Source organism: Venturia canescens, chromosome 3 (assembly GCF_019457755.1).
Source record: "Venturia canescens isolate UGA chromosome 3, ASM1945775v1, whole genome shotgun sequence".
NCBI classification, from domain to species: Eukaryota; Metazoa; Arthropoda; class Insecta; order Hymenoptera; family Ichneumonidae; genus Venturia; species Venturia canescens.
In genome coordinates, this window is record NC_057423.1 from 3763150 (window position 1) to 3776276 (window position 13127).

The 13127-nt window shown below is 39.8% G+C and overlaps 3 protein-coding genes across 4 annotated transcripts; all 3 read right to left on the bottom strand.

Moving 5' to 3' along the window:
• Positions 1-202: 202 nt before the first annotated feature.
• Positions 203-3451, bottom strand: LOC122408271 (uncharacterized). The gene is made up of 3 exons (XM_043414959.1): positions 2855-3451; positions 1096-1240; positions 203-893 (listed from the first exon to the last, which is right to left on the bottom strand). Exons 1-3 carry the CDS (start codon positions 2901-2903, stop codon positions 731-733), a joined length of 357 nt encoding a protein of 118 aa, XP_043270894.1. The 5' UTR covers positions 2904-3451; the 3' UTR covers positions 203-730.
• A 2376-nt stretch (positions 3452-5827) lies between these two features.
• On the bottom strand, positions 5828-8479 carry sing (MARVEL domain-containing protein sing). Its single transcript, XM_043413754.1, has 4 exons — positions 7888-8479; positions 7527-7709; positions 6569-6709; positions 5828-6363 (listed from the first exon to the last, which is right to left on the bottom strand). The coding sequence occupies exons 1-4, from the start codon at positions 8035-8037 to the stop codon at positions 6286-6288; spliced, it is 552 nt and encodes a 183-aa protein (XP_043269689.1). The 5' UTR covers positions 8038-8479; the 3' UTR covers positions 5828-6285.
• A 691-nt stretch (positions 8480-9170) lies between these two features.
• LOC122407875 (uncharacterized) lies at positions 9171-12581 on the bottom strand. 2 transcript variants are annotated; one of them, XM_043414346.1, is made up of 5 exons: positions 12464-12581; positions 10753-10892; positions 10468-10650; positions 10259-10378; positions 9171-10180 (listed from the first exon to the last, which is right to left on the bottom strand). In XM_043414346.1, exons 2-5 carry the CDS (start codon positions 10864-10866, stop codon positions 10106-10108), a joined length of 492 nt encoding a protein of 163 aa, XP_043270281.1. In that variant the 5' UTR covers positions 10867-10892; positions 12464-12581; the 3' UTR covers positions 9171-10105. The 2 variants fall into 2 exon arrangements, with proteins under 2 accessions (XP_043270281.1, XP_043270280.1); XM_043414345.1 differs by having other exon boundaries at positions 12251-12511.
• Positions 12582-13127: the final 546 nt, after the last annotated feature.

The window sequence follows — 13127 nt, forward strand, 5'->3', positions numbered from 1 at the left end:
ACGATAATCGGCATTTTTATTGGCAGCAGCTTTCACAATATTATTCACCGCAGTTTCTCCTCGTTCCTTTTCACTTTTATTAATGCACAATCAGATCTTTGGGGCTCGAGTTAAAACCTTTTGAGAAACGCTGGTAAAGAAATTCCCCCATTTCCAGTCGATAATTTACCATGGAATAAATCAGCAGTATTTTGAGCCTCGATCATTCTATAATCCTCTATAAATTTCTTTATTTCTCGTGTAAAAACTGATGATTATCTTAATTGTTTTGAGCACGATTTTCCTCGACGACTCGATACGAATATCGTAAAAATACCTGAAACGCAGTATCAAGTAGACGCGACATCTGAAAATGCACGACGTTGCTTTGGTAACGTGAGCCAAGGAAACAATGCACCGATCGTTTTGCAGCGATCGCGTGATAACGATGCAGCTGCAGTTGGAGATTCGTATCGGATTAAATTAGCAATAATATTGTCGCGAGTGTTCCAAGTATTTGTTAATACGCTAGAAATGCGTTAATCCGTCGCTGCTTTTCCTTCCATTTTTATACAATTCAAATTCCATTCGAAGCGATAAAAAAAATATTTTTCTCTATTTACTTCAGAGACTTAAATTGTCCTATAAATAGATGACTGACATTTTAATGAGTGTGAAAAGTTGCTCGTTCCAAAAAGTGTGGAGGAATTTTGACAAAAACACTTTTCATCTCCGTTGAGGTAATCGGTTCCTAAACCGTCGCCACCCGGCTCGACGGATTCGTAGTCAAATCGCTATCTCCGTTGGGACACATCTCCGAAGCCAGCGATTTTCCATCCTCGTTTCGTTGCTTGCGACGTGACAACGGCGGCATTTTTAATCTCAGTCTTTTTCTCTTCATCCCATCTTTTTTCCTGTATAATAGTGAAGAGATTTTATAATAAGTAAAAACATGAGAACATTTATTTTCCCGAATCTGACTAAAATTCAGCAGCGTCGATGACTCGTCGTGAAACGAGCCAATTTATACGAGAATCATTTGAAAACTGATCCAGAAAGTGAGCCTATTTCCAGCTCGTTCTCCATTTAAATTATATTCCATTTTTTCTCACTCACTGTTCACGACAATCGATGAAAACTCCCATAGAAAATAAAATTACGATCGCCACCACGACGCAAATGGCAACGACGGTAAGAGAGATTATTGCATCTTCCTCCTCTTGCGTTAGAGACTCTTGGGTCGTGTGCCACGAAACGTCATCTGTAAAGGAGTTCAGTAAATGGCAATTAAACAGTGATGGAAAAACCGCTTCAAGTCTGTTGTGATTTCGTGATTTGAATCACCGCGAGGCTTCTTGACTCATCAAACTTTCATGATGAAGCACGTGGGGCCACTGACGTCAAACTGTGACAATACGACTCCTTTAAGAGCACTTCTTATGGCCCTCTGACGTGCTCGACTGCACGTAAGCCTTCGTTTGATAAGGGAGCATCGAAACTTTCGTTAAAATGAGTCGATTCGTTAAACTCATCAAGATAAATACTAAATTCAGTTATTTTTCTACTCAATCCAATCGTCATGGGACGTGACGATGCAATGAAAGTTGTTTATTCGGTTAATCAGTTTGAAGAAACGGAATTTATTTGACGTTTTGTTATTGTTGTGGTTTGAGGAATTGGATAAACAACTTGGAAGAAATCGACGAAAATGACCGACTTTTTGCTCGTAACTGATGCAATGAAAACGTTTTTTGTTCCTGACTCGAAAGAATGTTTATAACGACAGCGTTTTTCCAATGAATCAGGCGATACAACGCGAGGGGCGTTGTGAATATCGCTTATCTCATGTATCTCGATAGTTGCAAGTGTCCTTCGTTTCATAGTTTCAAGTACACGAGCTCGCAATGTCACTTTCTACACAATTGAAGTGCGGGAAAGGCGAGGAGAGCATTGCTGCATAGCTTTTCATTCCAATCTTTATGAGTTACGAGCAGAAAATCGAGTTTGCATTTGCCTCGTAGTTAAATTTGCACGTTTTGCTGATCTACTCGATCGGAATGCTTCGTGAATAGGGTGATAAACAGAGTGGAAAAACTGAGAATTCAATGCTCACTAAAATACTGGAGACGTCGAAAATTTTGTATTTTTTAAGGCATAACTGGATGGATCGACCAAAAATTATATCTGATTGGAATTTCCGTACTTCGTGATGCAATAAAAATCTGAAAATATTCAACAACATTTGGAAAGCTATGAACAACAATTATCAATAATAATATTGCCCAAAAGTTAATAACAAATTGTTTAAACAATTAATTATTCAATCATTTTGCGGTGACCTATTGTTTTTTTTTACGAATCAAATGTGTGTATTTTTCCGAATGCTCATGAATTTTTTCAGAATTTTCGTGGATTTTTGAAATTTCTTGAAAAAATATATTGAAAAAAATTTTTTTTAATTTGAATTTTGGATATGTTTTAGAAGACATATTTACCATCAGTTTTGAAAAGTCTCAAGGCTACTGGATCAAAAATGTACAAATAGAGCGACTTAAAAAATTTAAAAAAGGAAATTTCAAAAATCCACGAAAATTCTGAAAAAAATCATGAGCATTCAGAAAAATGCGCACATTCGATTCGTAAAAAGAAAACAAGGGTTTACTGTAAAATTGTTAAAAAATTATTCATTTAAAGAATTTATTAATAACTTTTGGGCAATATTATTATTGATAATTGTAGTTCATAACTTTCCAAATGATGCTGAATTTTTTCAGATTTTTATTGCATCACGAAGTACGGAAATTCCGATCAGGTACAATTTATCGGCTGGGCTATCCATCCAATAATACCTTAACACGAAGAATTACAAAATTACCTGCAGCAGTGGCAATGCTCTTGTTGACAGACCCCTTCGCAACATCCATGTTTAATAAATTCCTCAACGATGTAACGTTGCATTAAAGCAATTATTGTCTCACGTGTCCGGAGAAAATTTGGGAAAAATTTGTTTACCCCAAGATTTTCTCGAATTCACTGCAATTCCGAAGATTGTCGAACGGGAACGTTAATAATTTCGGTATGAAATTTAGTCAATAACAATTGAAAGGAAATTGAGTCAGTTGTCGATGCAACTTGACAGGGGAGCTCTCGTTGAGGAACGATTTTATAGTTTATTGTCACGATCGTTTCATCGGAGATTCTTCCAACGTTTAAACATTTTTTAAAAATTATTTTGATTTTTTTAAAGTTACACTATCGTTGATTTTCATTCAATTATTTGAAAATCGTTGATTCTCTTTTCTACCGTTTATCCAAATTATTTTCAGTGGAATTTTCCTCCTTTCAAAGGTTTTGTACTGTCGAGTCTTCAAATACAGATAAAAATAAAATTTGAAGGAAAAAAACGAGGATTTAATTTTCGACTGGAACGCTTCGAGATCTCTGAGCAAACTGACGACCACATGCCTCCAGTCTTGCTGACTCCCTCTCTCATTCACTGTCTCACTCTTTCTACGTTTTACTCCTGCGACGAGAGAGTTTCGTGTATTGCACTCCCCGGCACGGTTTGTACCAGGCAAGAGAATAAGCAACCTACAGTAGAAACTCGCTGAATATCTCGTTTAAAAATGGCCCTCAATTCGTTTTGAATTCAATGGAATTTCGGGATTATTTTCCACGCAATGATTCTCGAATCGCAGTGTACTCCGGACACTTCAAGTTCCGAGCGTTTGGAACTGCCTTAAAATGACGAAATTCGGTGCACTTCTGGGCCGATCGAACCTGATGATTTCTATAAATTCGTACAAAACTGCTGACGATTGCATGTGACAAAATCTCACGTGATTTACTGGCAAATAAAAATACAAAATCAAATTCGTCGACTGCAGCAAAAGCGAGCCAAACGTTCGAAAGTTGCCCCCTCAGTTAAGGGAGTTTCAACTGTAAGTGGGGAGTGGAGGGAAAAGAGAAGGCGAAAAAGAGGGAGAAGAAAAAAGAGACAGAGCAAGACGAATTCGTGGCGGCCTGTAACGAGTAACACCGCGTTTCTATCGCGCCATTCACTATTCAGGTGACTGGTACATCAACTTTAAAACCGTGCACTTTACGCAAAATTACCGTCGAAAGTTCGAATGCAACATCGATGGCCGATGATCGCAGATTTTTTCCACAAATCGCCAAATTATATGGCGAAAATCACATCGAAATCTAATTAAAAAAAAGTTCTTTTTTCATTCCTGTTTTGATCGAATTCCATTCGAAAAATTCACTTAACTTGGAATTTCGTTGAATGTTTTTCTCATTCTTTTTTATTCAGTATTCCATTCGATAAAATTTGTCATGAATTTACCTGGAACGATGGAACATGGAAGGTAGATCGTGGCCGTAGGATCGTATTTTATCGGTATCTAAATTGGCTCGATTTTTACTTCTCAATTAAAGATATTGTCACCCTAAATTAAAGTCAGAGTTATTAATTCGAAATTGCAAATACATTTTTTAACTCATCTTTTGGCGAATAAAATTACAAGCCATTAATCGAACGTCGATCCATCACTGACTGAACCCGAAATTTCATCCATCCCTGGCTAAAGTACTAAAATTTCTTATGCAAAAAATCGCATTAGAGAGAGCGTTAATAAAGTTAATAAAGAAAAAAGTGTTGATAAAAAGACAGAAGGCTGTGACAGGAATGGGCCAAGCCAAGAAGAAACAAAATTCCGAAATAAGCAAATGCGAGATTACGAGTGCTCATTTCACCAATTTCGTTCAATCTTTAACGTAATACATTTTTATTACTAGTAAGACAATCGTCTCGAATTTTTTCCCAGACCTTTGTTATATGCTTCATTGTTATTGCGCACTTTTTCATAAACTTTGTAAGAAGCGTTCATTCGTAATATGGAAAGATAAACGATTTTTTAAGCCTAGTCCCTGTAACCCCGTGTATTTTTCTTCATATTTGAACGCGTTTATCTCAATAACCAATAAGAACCCCTTAAAATTTGATATGTGTGTAAATCGACTACTCATTTAAATTCTGTGTAAATTTCAAGATTTTCTTAAGAAAATCGTTCCGTGTATACTTTAAGGAAGTTGAGGCTGTACAGTCATTTTTTTACCCAAAAGTGATGACCTGTACCATTCAAAAGTTAGGCCAGTTTACAGTTTGGCAATGTTGCATACACTTTAAAGAAAAGTTGGGGAAAAAAAGACGAAAAACTGGTGAAAGCTCAGTCGAAAACACGAACAGTGACGATCCTAGCCTCAAAAAACTGCACGGAAAACAGATTATTATTAATATAATCTCAGCAAATCTCCTAATAAATCTGAAAAAATTGACATTATTCGGCAAGCCTTGCTCATGTTGCCCAAAAAATTTCATATTTTTAGCATCATTTTTAACGGAGATATCACCGAATGTGTCTTGACTTCCATAAGATTACATGTTATTTGGCCCAAATTGTTATTGATTTTTCTCAGCAACGACGCTTCTAAACTGTCTGAAAATTTAACTGATTTTTTTGTACACTTCACTTTATAAGATGCAATCGGTTTAAAAGCGGTGACATCATTTTCATTCTAATGCCTCAACTTCCTTAAAGAGAATGGAAAATTGATAAATTTTTTCAACTCAATCATGCCTTACGTCGAAGTAACGTTCGTTGCTCCCGCCTCCTCGTGTCCATACTCCCATTTAGTTAACAAGCTAATGAGAAGGGTCGTTAGTACTAACGAATCCTCCTGGTTGGTCACTCGCTCAATGATTTACAAGGGTACTTGAACTTGTACCCGAGAATAGATCGAAAGAAGGATTTAAGCCGATTGAAATAGCTGTCTCTCTTCATCCTCCTTGAGGCTTCAAGCAAATCCACTTAAATCATTTATTCAGTTGTCTCGTCTACGGCGATGTGCTAGAGCAAAAATAAGCTCGCTGCGCGATTTCACCATGAATTTCCGGTAACGATACAACGCACTCTCGAAAACAATTTCACGCAATCGTTACGCGTGCGTCACTGCTAACAAAATAAGCAACGATCCAAAAAGATTATTAATTCTGTAAATACTCGCATAATTCATCGTTGAAAACAGTGAGAGCGTGATATTGATGAAAAAAAATCTTGAACAAGCGCTGAATGTTTTTTACACGAAAATCGTATTTTTTGCATTGAAAAATTGAGTATAAAAATTACATAACATTGTAGATAAAAGCACGTAGCACCATCAACATTTTTTTCGAATTTTCAGTCCCCTGAATTCCGACCGTTAATTTTTGTTTTTTTCTTTTGTTTTTCGTATTTTGACCCATTATCTGCTGCCTTTGTAATGCCGCCAGGACAAATATGCATCTGCTCCGTGTACCACGCCCACGACACCGCTCAACATCTGCAAAACAAATAGAATGAGAAGGACCAAGATTCGCGTGATTAAGGTCGAGCGTCGTGTCGGCTCGCGGGCCACGAGCGTGCCGGGAATGGGCGACGGATTCGAAAGTTCAATTTTTCGCGCGGTTCCGGTGCGCTCGAAATTTTCAAAATGCCCTCACTTTTGAAACACCCGACGGAGCCGTCTGGACAGCGATTCTACTTACGTATGCCGCGCACATCGCTGGATAAACGTCGAAACCTGGCGTCACGTAGTATTGGGACCAAAGAAACATTTTCGTCGAAAATGCCAAATAAGAAGCGGAGCTCAGGTACAGAAAGCAGCCGAGAGCGTTGAACATCATCTCCTGGAAAAGTAATCACGCGCTGCTGCACTCCACCCTCCACGACAAAATAAAATGCCTCCTATTTTTCGCTCTTTCTTGCTCCCTCGGAATTAGGACTATCGTTATCGCGGTGCTGCAAATTCGCGAAAAAGTTATCGGACGACGGGACCCTGGAGGGGAAAGTCCTTGCGAGGACTCCGCTCAGGATCGTGGAAAATTGAAAATGAAACCGTGGACGCTCTTCGAGGTCACATTTGCACTTGGACTTTTCAAAATTTTTTATCCCATCCATGAGTGTATGGAATTAATGTCACAACGAGACTTTTCAGGGGTAACGATTCCTTAGTAATCGATTACAATCATTTAAAATTGAAAAAATCAAGTTTTATTATAGAAAATGGGCAAATTGAAGAAAGGAATTTCGAAGTTCTAAACACGGGATTTTCGCGGGTGCAAATTTGCAGCAGTGTCGTGTCTGCGGGTTATTAATTTATGACTGGACTTTTCGACGACTCGAAGAAACGGAACGTCGCGCACTGCATTCGGAGATGAAAGATAAAAAATCCCCATTGAACCGTTTCTGTCGAACTCGATCGCGAAATTGAGTGCCCTCGGGACAACGATTCGTTGGATATTGTTGGAATCGAGCGAATGTTTGTTTTGCGTTACTAAAGTTTCGTCGATTTGCCAAAACCTCCATTCAAGATCCCTGAGCTACTTTCTCTACTCTCAAAAATATTTGGTCACTCCTCGCGTCATGAATATTTTCGTTGGAGAAGCAAAAAGTCTGTCAGCCAACGGAGTTTCGGGTTCGACGTAAAATCCCCTCAAAACTTACGAACAGCGAAGCTCTGATGAGTCTGTACGACTTTTCGGAGACAACGTAGCAGCCGAGCAGTATTGCGGATGTTAAAAAACAAGCGGACGATGTGGTCAAGGAACCTTCGAAGGCCGAGCCGATCGTCGCACTGTATCGGAGACCGTAATTAATTAAGAGACTCTGAATCAGTCCACTGATTATCTGGAACACATTTTTTTCACCGTGGTCAATTTGAAGGCGAATAATTAATCGGGGCAGGGCCGAAACGAATGTTCCAAGTGCGCTTTCCAAATTTCATTATTGAAGTTTGAATTTTTTTTCGAAAAAAATATGTTTTTTTTGTACAACACCCTCGTAAACTGAGATCAAATTTACTCACTGTCTCGCAGACCTTGAAGACGCCGGGCAACGTCTTGAGGAACTCAATGTGAATGCAAGTGCAGCATCTGCAAAAACAGCACTCGACGCCTCCCGCACCGTGAGTTCCGCCGGAAGCCATCCTGATCACTGGACCGCCGTTCTTCACCATGCTTTTGTTCCACGCGGGCTCGTACTGAAGGCGAATACGCTGAGGCGCTTGTAATTTAGTTCGTCGCCGCAATTCATTCACGCGACGAGTCTCTCAATTATTTTCGTTTGTGCTCGAGCTTCCGGTCGTTTTAATTCCCTAATTTTTTGTCTCCCTCGGTTTATTTGTAGCAAAAAACTGCGCTCCGGTTTCCTTGTTTGCAGATTCGACGGTTTTCGCGTTCGTTCGTTCCTCCTGCGCGTTCCTCTCGCCGAATTCCGCTTCTCGTCTCTCGCCGAAGATCGCTTTTGAAACGTCCGTAAATTCTCCCGATTCACTCAATTGGGAAATTCCCTTCGCGCTCTCTGTTCGACAAGCCCCCGAAAGAAACTGAAAAGTTCGGGGTGCTTAACGCGCCCGTCCACCGTGCACGCGTGTCGTTGCACCCCCCGCGTTGCTAGACACAGAACGTCGGAAGTGATGTCTATTTCTGGCACGCGCTCGAAAAATATCTTTGGGAACTGCTGCCGGCTGGCGCGAAAAAAACGCTGAAAATCATACGTGAAGAAATTTCTGAGGGGGTGGGACGAAGATGACGGATGCTCCCGGGTGAATTCTCGATCCTTTTTCCAAATCCGATTCGTTTTCTTTGAATCTTACTTCGAAAAGCGAATTGTGATCGATTTCACTTCTCAAAATCTTCCATCATTTTGACTCCTCTAAACATCATTTTTCACGATTTTGACATCGTTCCAAATATTTTTCTCTTCGACACTCTATTCTGAGTTTTCATTTTGCTCGATCGACCTTGACCTTTTTTTCCCTCAAATTCATACATTTATGAAACCAACGAATTTGAGTGGTTTTGTCATTTTTAATGATGAAAATGAGTTTGGACTTTGATCAGTTTTTGCCTAAATTTCATTCGAACTCGTAGTTACCGTCAGTCGGTCAGGATGACGTCCACGAGCATGTGAGGAAATCACTTTTACTGCTTACGATGCGATACCGTCGCAGAGAATTATCGATCGTTGGTAACGAAACGGCGAATCAATTTTTTTTCGAATTTTCAAAATCAGCCGAAATTGTATTCGTTTGAAAAATGTGTGAAAGACGGCAATTGGAGATTTCTGTTACTAAAAACAAACGAAAGCTTTTCCAATACAAATAATCTATTTTTTTTATTTGCTGTGTATAAATATTAAAATACATGTACAATAAATATAAATATTCAAAAGCATGTTGCCCATAAATATCTAGAGGCACACGAAGCTCCGGTTTTGTAAATGTTAATGTTTAGCAAAATATTTCGTTGAATTTGTTTTAAAAAAACGTAGAAATATTTTTCTATGTGGTTTTGAATTCGTGCTTAAGTTTACTGTTTGAGGAGATCAATGAATTCGTCACTTCGTTACATCCGTTTGTGCGTCATGCCAGAATAAAAATTTGAAAACATTTCGAAAATTCTTTCAGGAATTAAGCAATCGTTTTGGGCTTATATGAAATTGTATAAAATCCTGATCGATGCAAAAATTCAATGATGATTCGTCGGCTTATCTTGAAAGTGTAAATATTACGGAAATATATTTTTCCAAAAGGTCTTCAGTATTGTAGAACTCTGTAAAAAATCGTGGAATCGATATTCTTACGATAAAAATAAAACACCAAAATCTCTGCTGGATTAAAAAAATTACAGACTTTTTCAATATTTATAAATAAAGAAAAACAATGGCACGAAATGACTGAACAGACTCGCATTGAGTTCTGCAAGGCACTATTTGACCATCAATTCAGACGTTTTACGACTTTATAGAAGTAGAAATTTTCATGTTTTTCTCACGATCAATTTTTTAAGTTCAGTGTGCTCCCCACAAGTGTTCCCTTCTACGACAATATCGCATGAAAGTTTGATTGAGGCCAGTCTCTTTGATGTTGCAATAAAAAATCTAATCGATATTTAAGCAAGTGTCGAGTGTAATTCATTCGAAAAACGAAGGTTTTTACGAAACGACAAAATTTCATGAAAATTCGTAGTGGCGTTCGGATATCGAAAAATTGTCGGTTTTTTTGAAAGTGTACCGGAAGTAATTTAAAGTCCTCGATATGAGCGAAGAGCGAAGATGGTGCTGATGAAATAGAAGGCAGAATTGACCAATCCACAGATCTGAAAAAAAAGATATTTTTTCTTTGAAAAGGAAGATTCTTTGATAACGATTCGAGTGAAAATCGAAGCACGACTTACACTCGCCCCCAGCAAACTTTCGTAATTGTAACTGCTCCGACGATAATTGTTAACTTTGATGAGGAGAGTCAACGAGGCTGCGAGGAGGAGACCAAAAGCTGCTGCGTGATAAACAACTTCCTGAAATAACGAATGAACAAATGAGTTTTAAAAGTGTCGACAAAGCGAAATGCTTAAAAAGGTGACGGATAAAACGCTGATATACGCACGTAAATCGTTTTCGATATGATCGATTCGGTCGACAGCGATACCATGCAACTTAGAAGTAATAAAAACGTAGCTATCATGAACGTTGTTGTGATGAGAAAGAAAAACTGATTTTGAACATTGTAGGATCTATATTCGTTGTCGAAATCATGGCCAATTATACCGACGCAGACGATCCCGAGAATCTTGAATGAAAAAAATCGACATTGACAAGCGGGCGATCGAGTGACCGATTTTCCATCGACGTACGAACTGGCGTTGCGTCAAAATTTACCATCGGAACTCACCAATTCGAGGACCTTCAAAATCCCACTGTAAGTTTTCAGGAAAGTGGTGTTAACGAAAATCGGCGAAGCATTTGTGGTGACCGTGGCCGTGCGAATCGTCACTGAGTGCGACATGATGCTGCTGCTTCCCTCGCGGTTTCCTGTCAACAAGTCAAACCACGTCAAAAACTTATTCCAACTCGTTCCTCTAGAATCTTTTCCGACCATCGCTGTCAGCATTCGGCAGGAATTTTATGACCAAGGTCAACTAACTTCTAACACATTCTGGACCTCGCGTTTCTCCATTCTCTCACGAATATCGATTGCTACGCCAATAATTTCATCGGACTCGTTAGAAAACCGGCAAACTTCAGCTAAAAATTCGTAGAGCCCACGAGCATAATGGGGCTCGATGTTCGAACCTGTGAAGCGATGACGCCGCGAAGCAAGGAGAGTTCCCAGTCAGTGGGTGCAAAGCGGGCCAAGGCTACGTTTTCGAGGAGCGAGTCACATCGCCCGAGACAAACCTCTCTCCGGTGTGGACTGCTCCCAAGCCGAAATAGCATTGACTTCAAAAATTCACACGCATGTGCACGCACACGCAGATATTTGTACGAGGTTGTCCTGGCGGATAAAAGCGACGAGGGGAACGAAAAAATGGAGTTTTGGGACTCGGCTTAAGAGGCTCCAAAGATATTGGACACGCCCTAAGGAGTTTTGTATGAAATGAAAAATCAGTGATGTGCGTCGCACCCTTCGTGATCACGAGGATGAATCAGGGGAGGCTGGGAAAGCCATTGGCGGCCGTCTCTTCAACGATCGCTGTCAAAATTCAGCAAAATCGACAGCAAACGAATTTAGATTCGGTTCCAATGATTTTAAATCCATCACGAAATATCCGATGAGAGCAATCAATTGCTATTTGTCATTGAACCAAAAATAATTATTCGATGTAACTTCCAGCCGCGGCACCGTTTTGTTTTTGCTGGGAGCTTCATTTCTGCTTGAATTCGTTGCGCACCCTCAATCAGCGGAAGCTAATAAAACATGACACGGTTCCGAGGAATTATCTACATTTTCGTGCTCACCGTCGGCTAGTCCAATTACGATATGGATTCGTTATCTTTCATTCTTTATCCAGAAGTATTGACCCGCGGAATGAGTCATTGTGCGAGAAAATGTATTTTCGTACCAATGCCGTTTTATTTTTACTTTACGCGTAATGTTTGAGCGAATATTGTTTGGAATTCGAACTCCGGGCTGGCTGGTCGTTGAGGGAAAAACTTGGAGCGTATTCGGCGAAAAATCGATTGACGAAATGCGGTTTGCAAAAAAAGGAGGAACCGGGGAAAAAAACATTGAAATTTTGGCTTTCTCATCTACGAAACGAGCATTTGGACCGGAAGTGCCATCGCCGATTGAGTTTTCCATCCCACCGCTAACGCAAACAACAAACGGCAATGAACATTCTCGCGCTGTCATTATATTTGACGAAAAAAATTCAGTTTTTTTCACAAACCTTCTTCTGCTGTCTCAAGGTATTTGGCGACAAAGTTCGAGTCAAAATTCTCCAAGCTTTTCCGCTCCAAAAAATGGAAATAATCCGTAAAAATCACGATTCAACGGAGCCACGACAACGAACTCGAAGCTCCAACGAAAAAGTCGCGGCAACACAGCGAAATTTATTTTCGTTACACGCGCGACATTTAGTTGTTTGTATTGCGAGACTAACCTCAGATAGAATTGCTGAACATTCGTCGAAAGACTGCGATCCACTGGAGGTGCTCGTTTCACGCACAATCGTCTTCTCTCTTCCGTGGACTGACGTCACTTGTGATATCATACGTTCGAATACGGCGATTACTCGACGTGCGGATGGTTTCCCCGTGTGGGTTAGCGCCTGCGCATGCGCAGGTGCTGGCGCGCACCGGTGTCGGCTGGGTTGCCGGGAAGCTGGCGCCGGTCCAATGGTTTTTAGAACTTTCGCTGGAGGACACGATTCGCTTTGAAATTTAGAGCTTGAGGGGGCGAGTGAATTTTCAATAAAAAAAAACCATTTTTCAGGGCGATTCAGTAATTTGAAAATTCAAAATTTATCAAATTTCATATGCCAGGATATTTGAGGATCTTCAAATCTAAAAGAGCGACTCGATTCGTTCGAGGTTTTGAAAAAAAAAAATGATTTTATCGATTATATACGAAGTTGACCTCTGACAGAACGACCTAATCGAAAAAACTCCGGATTAAGGGGAGGCCTGCACTAAGACCCCCGTTCTTAGGATAGCCAACTTTTCGGTGTAGTTTCGAGGATATTTCAGGAGTACAAAAACATTTTTTCGATGTGGGAAATACTAATTTGTACATGGTTTATGCGCCAAGTCTGATTGTCGAAGTTT

Excerpts from the sequence above, each read along its gene's own strand:
- LOC122408271 (XM_043414959.1), bottom strand. The coding sequence starts at position 2,903 with ATGGATGTTGCGAAGGGGTCTGTCAACAAGAGCATTGCCACTGCTGCA. Across the intron at positions 1,241-2,854 it reads GAGCATTGCCACTGCTGCAG|ATGACGTTTCGTGGCACACG; the intron begins GTAATTTTGTAA and ends ACTCCTTTACAG. Across the intron at positions 894-1,095 it reads TTCATCGATTGTCGTGAACA|GAAAAAAGATGGGATGAAGA; the intron begins GTGAGTGAGAAA and ends ACTATTATACAG.
- sing (XM_043413754.1), bottom strand. The coding sequence starts at position 8,037 with ATGGTGAAGAACGGCGGTCCAGTGATCAGGATGGCTTCCGGCGGAACT. Across the intron at positions 6,710-7,526 it reads TCATCAGAGCTTCGCTGTTC|GAGATGATGTTCAACGCTCT; the intron begins GTAAGTTTTGAG and ends TTACTTTTCCAG. Across the intron at positions 6,364-6,568 it reads CAGCGATGTGCGCGGCATAC|ATGTTGAGCGGTGTCGTGGG; the intron begins GTAAGTAGAATC and ends TTTGTTTTGCAG.
- LOC122407875 (XM_043414346.1), bottom strand. The coding sequence starts at position 10,866 with ATGTCGCACTCAGTGACGATTCGCACGGCCACGGTCACCACAAATGCT. Across the intron at positions 10,651-10,752 it reads TTTTGAAGGTCCTCGAATTG|ATTCTCGGGATCGTCTGCGT; the intron begins GTGAGTTCCGAT and ends TTTTCATTCAAG. Across the intron at positions 10,181-10,258 it reads AAAGTTTGCTGGGGGCGAGT|ATCTGTGGATTGGTCAATTC; the intron begins GTAAGTCGTGCT and ends CTTTTTTTTCAG.